This window comes from Glycine max, chromosome 13, assembly GCF_000004515.6.
Source record: "Glycine max cultivar Williams 82 chromosome 13, Glycine_max_v4.0, whole genome shotgun sequence".
NCBI lineage: Eukaryota > Viridiplantae > Streptophyta > Magnoliopsida > Fabales > Fabaceae > Glycine > Glycine max.
In genome coordinates this window covers 25,075,366-25,085,021 of record NC_038249.2, presented here as the reverse complement: position 1 = coordinate 25,085,021, position 9,656 = coordinate 25,075,366, and the positions used below count along the sequence as shown (strand labels likewise).

The following is a 9,656-nucleotide window of genomic DNA, read 5'->3' as shown; positions in this document are numbered from 1 at the left end:
ATACTTTCAAATTTTAAAAAATATATAATTTTTATATGTTTTAACATAATAAATCCTATTATTATAAAAAAAAGCACATCCAATGAATTTGTCCTAGTATAGTTACATGGGTGAAAAATGAATATAAATTATAAATTGGCACAATATAAATAGAATATATTATATTTTAAAAAATATAATTTTTAACATTGTCTAATTAAAAAAAGGAATAATTTTTTGATATAAAAAAAAATTAAACATAATTGTATATATTAAAATTAAAGATAAATATCTAAGGATATCTCGACATTAAAAAGATTATAAAAAATCCAAATTGATTTGTTCTAATATGGATACTAAAAAAATGAATATGAATTAGGAGAACATAAATAGTATATATTATAGTTTTAAAAAAATATAAATTTATATTTTCAAATTATAAAATGAAGGATATTTTAATATAAAATAAATTTAAACACCATTTATATAAAAATTTTATACATTAAATTTAAATATAAATATCTAGCTAAGAATATCTTGACATAAAAAAATTAATGATTATAAAAAAATCACTTACATGAATTTACCCTAGTATAGATACCCAAGAGACAGATAAACATAAATATGAATTAGTGAAACATAATAGAATATATAATATTTTAAAAATATATTTTATATACTTTCAAATTAAAAAATATCTAAATAAATTTATGGTTTTATGAATATCTGTGTGAAAAATAGATATAAATATTTATTAACACATCATAAATTGGATATAAAATAGTTTAAAAAATATACTTTTTATACTTCCAAATTAAAAAATAAAGAAAATTTTGATAAAAAAATTAAATATCATTCATAAAAAAGTTATATGCATTAAAATTAAATATAAATATCTAAGAGTCTCTTGACATTAAAAAAATGACTATAAAAAAAATATCAAAATGGATTTTCGTTAGTATGAATACACATGCGACAAATCAATAGAAATTTGAATTAACTCAACATAAATAGAATATGCAATAATTTAATAAATATATAATTTTTATACTTTCAAATTAAAAAAATGAATGATATTTTTATATAAAATAAATTTAAACATAATACATGTAAGAATTGTATACATTAAACATAAATATAGATATTTAAAAGTTTCTTGAAATAAAAAAGAAGAAAATTAATGATTATAAAAAAAAATTGATCATCCCAATAAAATTATTCTAATATGATTTCTAGTATGTTTGGAACGAATTATGTAATGTGAATTGTATACTCTCTCTTCACGTTCAATATTCTCATCACGCAAAAACAAATATTTGTCATGCTTCTATTTTGTTTTGACGTGATTAATCACGTTAAAGAATTGATAGCAAACACATACTTGATGAGTAATAAATTGAAGTAAATATGAAATATGACAATATAAATAAAATATACATTTTAAAAAATTATCGTTTTTATACTTTCAAATTAAAAAAATATAAACATGATTCGTATAAAAATTATATACATTAAAATTAAATTAAAATATATATATATATATATATATATATATATATATATATATATATATATATATATATATATATATATATATATATATATATATATATGTATATGTGTGTGTGTGTCTAAATCTTTTTAGAACACAATTTATTAATTAAAATTCTCCTTTTTTTCAAGAACAATAATTAATATACTTAAGGAACTATTATGATGAGCCTAGTTTTTATGAGTTAAAAGTTAAAATTAAAATAAAAACATTAAATGTATTTGAACTTTTTACTTAAATAAAGTCATTTCAGATTTCGTGCTGAATAAATCCTTGTTTGTAAATATGTTTTAGATAAATGGGGGTGGAAATGAGTCAAGCCAAGCTTTATTAGGATTGAGCTTGGCTTGAGTGAAATACGCAAGGCTTGAGCTTGACCCATTACCCATAGGTTTTTTTTAAAGGTTCGGCTTAACTTACATAAAAGTCTGCTTAAAGACATCTTTAATCAGTTAATTGTTTTAAAACCTAGTAAAATACTAACCAAAAAAAGAAACTTATAAAATTTCGTATAAGTGATGTACAAATCCAAAAATAATTGATAAACAAAATCATATTGAATTCAAGTTATTAAAACACAAAGTATATCAAAAGAAAATAAAAAAAACATAATATTAAAAAATATATGGATTAGAGATGATTTATACTAATATAGCCAAATAAAAATATTTAAATTGTCTGAAAATGTCTTTACAAAACATTTTTTTCTTTAAAAATATTAATCTGGTTGCATCATCCTTTTAACTTAAGCCTTTTTCTTTTTAAAAATTTTTCACATGCAAATGAGTTTTCTAAGCACTTTATTGTCACTTCATCCTCTCATTCATAATGTCATAAAAATGGTATATATAATAGTTATTATTATTCTTCTTACTATTATTATTACTTAAACAAGCTGGCTTGTTAAGTTTAACAAGCTTTTTTTATAATTTGACTTTGATCTTTTTATCTAAAAAAGTTTTTAAAAAAGCTTGAGCTTGACCTTTATAGTAAACAAGCCGAGCCTTAAATAGGTTGAGCCATAGGCCCTTGACAAGCAACTTTCATCCGTAGCTCTTATCTAACGTTCAATCAGTGTGAGTATGAATTTGATGGTTTGAGCACTTGTCAACAATTTCTAATTAATTATTAGCACAAATATAATAAATTAATTTATTTTCTCAAAAATACAAAAAAAATTTAATATTATAAATGATATTTGTCTTTAAATTCCCCATAAAAACATAGAAAAAACTTTAAATCTGATAGAAAAATCAAAATTTATAAATGAAATCTCATTCCTTTTTTAATATTAACTAATGTCTTTTCCTTCTTTTTAATATTAACTAATAACACGCTGATGTCAATTAATACTAATCATATTTTAACATTGGACGTGTAGATTTTTACCATAGTATTCCATTATTTTTACCTACAAATTTCTTTACCCAACTTTTTTTAAAACCTTACTTTTTGTTTCCTTTCAATCTTTTATAAAAATTAATTTGCTTAATTATTTAAGAGCTTTTCAAAAAATGTATCTGATTCTAGTTACTTTTTCTTTTTCTTTTTTTTTTTAAAAAAAGCCTCCTCTAACCATCTAGCACTTTAGCAGTATCAGTCAAAAACAGTCACGTAAGAATGTTGCAACCCTCATATAAAATTGGCTTTAAATTCAGTTGACTTACAAACCCCCATTGATTGATTGCTTAGAGATTAAAATAGTATCTTCCTATTCAATTATGCAGAGCTAATGCTTGATGGTGTTATATTATATCAACGTAAATATGAGAAGGATGTTGTCAAGTGCCCTCTTATATTAACCTGATTGAAAACACTGATATAAAATCATCAACACCGGAATAATTACCTAGACATATAGGCTGCAACTCCATCTATTTAATAACTATCAAACAATAACATTACATTTAACCCCACTACATCTCGCTTTGTTAAGTTAATTTTAGTCTTACATGACTATCCACACTTCTTTATACAACACAATTGGGATGTCTTATGTTTTATTTCATTCTTTGATAGATCAAGAGATTTCAAGATTTCTAAAACTATCCCTGTAGGCGGAATAATGGAGTTCTATAATTAATTAAGATTTCTAAAACTATCTTTCTCATGTTGAGTAACCAACAACATCTAAAATTAAAACAAAAATATTCTCGGAATAATTAAAAGTAGACTATCGAAATAAACTGCTATAAAAATATTAAATGTAAGTTATAAGTTATTCGTACTGGTAAATGATATTTTAGAAAATATTGAAATCATTCTTTTAAAAGAGGTTACATGAAAAACATAATTTATGACAACAGATAATTGAATGCATCTGTTCGGTTTTCTAAATTTGTTTACATGGAATAAAGTAAAGATTATGTACAAGAAAGAAATCAATCATTAATATATGAGCGACCTATTAAAAATTATACGTTTATACATTTGATCATATTTAAAACAATATCAATTAGCATTTATTTGACACATACTTAACTCAATATTAGGGTTCCATTATAAATCTAAAAATGATTTATTTATAATTACAAATTTCCCTGCATTTGAACCGGAAAAAAATAATTACATTATAAAACTCTATGGCATTAACACAGAACATTATTTCCATTCACCTACAAATTATGTGAAAGCTAATTTTATATTGTTTTAACAACCATAACTTCATACCTACTGATTTGGGGCAGATTCGAAACCACAATTTGAGTTAACTATGGGCATTTTTTGTTCAAAAAGTATAATAATATTTTAAAGGACCTTAGGTTAAGGATATTGCTTCAGCCTTTGGCAGGTTGGGATGTCAAATAGGAAATGTGCTGATCCCTTTCCTTCTCCAAAACATCAGCCTTATTGTGGTTGCATGGGCTAGCACATGCCTTTCTTTTCCTAAATATTTTTCTCAACCACTAAAACTCTTGCTAAGTCCCCGGTCACCTTAAAAAAGCACCAACCTAAAATTATTTTACGACTGTACAGTCCAAATAAGATCATAAACTTTATCTTATTGTGTAAAATAGATGCTTCTTAATCAAAGAAAATAAAAGAGCAATTAGAGACGAAAAAACATAAAAAGCAAGATGAGTATAACATGTATATTAGGAACGAAAAATTGCTACTATTCTTTAGCTTCTAAATCATCAACAATTTCACTATGAATAAAAATACCTAAATCATTGCCAAAAAAAGTTGATAATTAGCTTACTAAACAAAACATTAACATGTTTTTCTTTGTTGTTACTTTCACGTACAAAACCAGAAAAAAAAAAAGCTAACAGAATGCAAAACTTGATACCATATTATTCTCTAACAATTATTAAATTCAGCCCTATCCTTAGAGAGACTCAAATATTTATACCTTTAACAAAAAATGGAAAACCCAAAAATTACAATTCAAAATCAAAATCATATGAGAATTTGAAAAGAAAAAAAGGATTTCAAGAAACTCAAAGGCCTAAGCGAAGAGAATATATATATATATATCAAGAGGAAAGGTTAACTCGTATAATTTTTTATACAAAAAAGGATGTATCTTTTAGGAGAAACACTCACCATGGTTTTAGAGGTAGAGAGAAGAAGCAATCCCAAATTTGTGCTCCAGTTATCACAAACAAATTGGAGTAAAAAAAAAGGAACGATTTCAAGAAATTCCAAAATAACCAAGGATTAGTATGAAATCAAAATCAAATGGATAAGAAAACCATTTTTTTTTGTGAGAAGATTTTGGAGGCAGAGATGAGAAGTAATTCCAAATTTGTCTCTTCAGTTTCTACAAACAATGCATTCATCGTGAAGCAATGTCTCCTCTGCCAGTTCGGCCTCCCCATGTGACATTGTTGTTCCACGATCAATCTCCTCTCACCAACCTAGTCCTGAAACAACTCATTTATTGAGAGAAAACCTAACGCTGATTCTACTCCACACAATGTGACTCTTCATATATTTGTTTTCAGATGCACCAGTGAATATCAATGGTTGAATGTGATGCATGCTCCTCAATTAAATAGAGTAAAATCATAATTTAAAAAAAAATAGAAGAATTAAATGGTCTCACGTAAAACCAATATTCATGATAACAACTATGCAAATTGTGTCTATTCGATTTCAACAATTACATGGAATGAAGCAAACAATGGGCATTGGAAACTTCCCAATAATAAATTTAAACGGTACCTATTAAGTTTACGAAACAATATATGAGAAATTAAAAAAAAAAGACAAATACATTTAGCTGCCTTATTTGCACATGATTAGGCCAAAATTGTAACAATTAAAGATAACAGATTAATTTTTTATTTTTATGTTAATGATTACCATAGACTAAATCATAACTTCATTTTAATCCTATTTGTTATGAATCCATTTTCCTGATTGCCTCAAGAATTCGTAAAACTGATAATTTCGTAACTTCATTTTTCCCGTTAGTTCGATCCTCTAAATTTTTTGCCTTCTGTTATTTTTTCAATTTAATCTTATTTGTTATGATAAAAAATAGTCAATTGACAAAAGAGAATGATAAAAAAAAAACCCACCACATTTGATGAATAAAAAAAAAAGATGAAGTATCAAAATATAAGAAAAAGTTAGAAAACTAAACTAAACCAAAAATGAAACTTAATGAGGTGTAAGGACCAAAACGAAAATCGAAATAAATTACAAGAATAAAAAAATATTTAAATTAAAATAAGTTTATCTGAGTATAAAATCTATTGAGTTGTTAAAAAAGGATAGAGCCAATATTGATAAATTTATAAATTAAAGGCATTGTAACTTGCAAGCTTCTGTCAAAAAAAAAAAAAGGTATCCAGCACACTGTATAACAATAGGAAACAGTACAAGTACACTGCATAACAAAAGAAATCCATCATTTAACTAAGGGCAGAGCATGGATCATGTGTCCGGAAACTCCTGCTAATGCAACAATATTATCTTTATTTCATATCTGCTTTCAAAAAGATAAATTAATACAGCAAAAAAAAAAAGATCATCGCCCATCATTTTCTGTTTTGAAAATACATAATCTCATGTGCAACAAAAAGTTATGGAAGATAAAATAGACTTCATAAGTATCAAACAAAGAAAAAAAGACTTCATACAAAAGAAAGAGATTGCAAGACCTAAGCTAAAAGCATACTGATAAGTCATCCAATGATGCTTTGCAAACAACCAAGAACCATCCATATGATCAAGGGTCTACGCTCCCACCCTGTATCAAAGATTCACAACTGACAAGTTTTAATCAATTGATGCTAGTTGAATAAAGGATACTCTATATTGATCATTTGTGGTATATATTGAGAAGCCTTAAACAATTTTATGAAGTCATGATGCAGACAATTCATATTCCTGTTTATAAGCACCCAACACTCAAACACCCTCTGAAGTCTACTCCCAATCCCAAGGGTCCTAAATCCTAATACTTCAAGTCAAGGATGCCTGCATTTCACATTTTTCAGTGGTATTCAAATATTCATTGTCAGAGAAACGTATTAAGTTGAATGACAGATAAAAAGGTCCAAAACAAAATAGGGTAAATATGAGTCGCTATTTGCTTTAGGAAAGGTATTTACATGGTTCCAAGTTCCCCATGTAAATATCATAGCTTTATTCTATTGTGTACATATTTTAATAAAAACATGGTTTGACTTCTATAAACCATGCAGATAACAAACTACAGCTAGCGACACAAGTATTTACTTCACATTAATACAATCCAATCACAATGACTAGCTCCAACCAAGAGAAGTCTGACCTCAAGATGTTCATACAGTGTTCATTGAGTCCTGTCAGAAAACCATACTATTGGTTGTTTTCATCATCGTTCTAGAAATGGAAGTAATCAAGCAGTGGCAGCTTTCTCTCCAGTTGTAGTCTGTCCACCAGCAGATGCTGAGGCACGCTTAGCTTCATAATCTTTAACAGCTGCTTTTATAGCATCCTCAGCAAGCATGCTGCAGTGAAGCTTGACTGGTGGAAGTGAAAGATGCTTTGCAATTTCACTGAAAAACATTCATTATGTGTCACTTCAATTCATAAACTAATAACCGGAGAGGTGGAGACAAATGTGATTAATAATAAAACCTTTAGCATGACTAAGCTCCTAGAGGTGACACATTTATCTAGAAACCAATAGGTAAAAAACAAAACAGGAAAAAGATGAAAATATTCTAAGGCAGTCATTAGATTTGTCAGCTCATAATCATCTAATGAGGATATGAAAAGAAGATACATATGACAGAATAACATGTCTTCCAACATTAACCATTAAACCAGCAGCCACAGTAAGACAGAGGGTGCAAGCAATATTTGGAAATATTGGACATAAAGAAAGTGGCCTTTCAAGTTAGCTATCAGATCCCAAGGCTCAACCCTAAGGCGTGGAAACTACCAAGGTGATCTATGATAAGGGTAGAGGGAATTTCTGGTGCAATGGTGAAATGCATAGAGATCAGAAAGAACACCAACAACAAAAGCACTCTACTAGGCCGATAGTGCACTTGAGAGATGGAAGACCCAACATTTCGCGGAAGACCCAACATTCGCGGAAGACCCATTAGATGGCTAATATAACTCCCGATTTTCATTCAACACGACTACAATTCCGAAGACCCAACATTCTCAAGCACGTAACTACTATAACTCCCGATTTTCTCCATGCTTATGGCTAATATACTATTTTGTTACTTTCGCGGAAGACCCAACATTCTCAAGCACGTAACTACTATGCACACAACTACAATTCCGAAGAAGATAATTAAGATGAAAAATCACATAACATACAATTACAAGCCATGGCTAGAACAAAAGTAACACACAATTGAAACAAATTTGCAAGAGTTCCAAGGCAAGTACTCACGTGTTTTTAATGGTCAAAACTTCCTCTATTTGCTTTTCCTTAACCCATTCAGTAGCTGCAAACACACACACACACAAAAAAAAAATATAAATTAGAAACATCCTTAATTATGGGAGGCATGAGGTACCCATCCACAAAGCAATGACCGAATTTTCATTCAACACGACACAATTAAGAGGAAAACGCTTACGAGAGGAAAAAAACGAAAATTAAAACACCCAAAATGCACAAACCCTAACAGCCAAACACAAAATTGAAACTAACAGAAATATTAATTGATTAATTAATAACATTATTACCGACGGAGGAGGAAGCAATAGCGGATCCACACCCGAAGGTTTTGAAGCGAGCATCGACGATCTTCCCCGTTTTGTCATCAACCTTAATCTGGAGTTTCATGACGTCACCACACGCGGGTGCTCCGACAAGACCCGTTCCGACGGTGGGGTCGTTCTTGTCGAAGGATCCAACGTTGCGGGGGTTATCGTAGTGGTCCACCACCCTCTCGTGGTAGAGCCGAGGCAGAACCCTAATCCCCAATGGTGGCGCCTCCAACGACCCCGTTCGAACAATTGTCTTCGCGCTAGCAGCGATTCTCAGCATTTTTGTTTTTTTCTCTTTTGCGGTCGACGAGTGGTTTTGGTTAGGGATTCTGAAGAGGAAGACAATAAATAGATTCCCTTTAAGGCGGTTTTAAATGGACACGTGGCGAGCGGAGAATCTTCTATATCCACTGGAACAATGTTAAGCTGGTTTCGGACGACTCTGTATTTGGGCCCAAGTTGTCCCTCAAATAAAACCAATTGCTCGTGCATTTAACATTTTTTTTGTTTATATGAATTTATTTAAAAAAATATATTTTACTAATTAATTTAAAATTAATAACTCATGAAGGACGTTAACTTGTGATTTTCATATTATTAGAAAGACGCTTAAATCAATTAAGTTAATAAGTCAATTATGTTATAAAATAATTAATATCGTTATATATAACACTAAATTTTTTAATATATATTTAATGTAAGTGTAGATTTATATAATAAATTTTGTGATAATTAATTTTGATACATTAAATATATTGGAAAAAAATTAATTATCATGAAATTTATTATGTAAATTTAGGATTTATATGTACATTAAATATACTTTAAAAAATTTAATGTTATATATAAAGATATTAATTATTTTATAACATAATTGATCTATTAGTTCAATTGGTTAGAGGATCCATAAGCCATTAATTTTAAATTAGTTTGTAAAATATTTTTAAAA

General features: G+C 28.1%; 1 protein-coding gene across 4 annotated transcripts; it reads right to left on the bottom strand.

Annotated features, from left to right (window-relative positions):
- Positions 1–6,503: 6,503 nt before the first annotated feature.
- Positions 6,504–9,168, bottom strand: LOC100776408 (iron-sulfur cluster assembly protein 1). Of its 4 annotated transcripts, none has more exons than XR_005887836.1 (4): positions 8,684–9,140; positions 8,385–8,439; positions 7,281–7,527; positions 6,504–6,753 (listed from the first exon to the last, which is right to left on the bottom strand). XR_005887836.1 is itself a non-coding variant. In XM_003542526.5 (3 exons), the coding sequence occupies exons 1-3, from the start codon at positions 8,985–8,987 to the stop codon at positions 7,368–7,370; spliced, it is 519 nt and encodes a 172-aa protein (XP_003542574.1). In that variant the 5' UTR covers positions 8,988–9,168; the 3' UTR covers positions 6,504–7,367. The 4 variants fall into 4 exon arrangements, 1 of the variants encoding a protein (XP_003542574.1); XR_417581.4 differs by having other exon boundaries at positions 6,504–6,734; XR_001384124.3 differs by having other exon boundaries at positions 6,702–6,964.
- Positions 9,169–9,656: the final 488 nt, after the last annotated feature.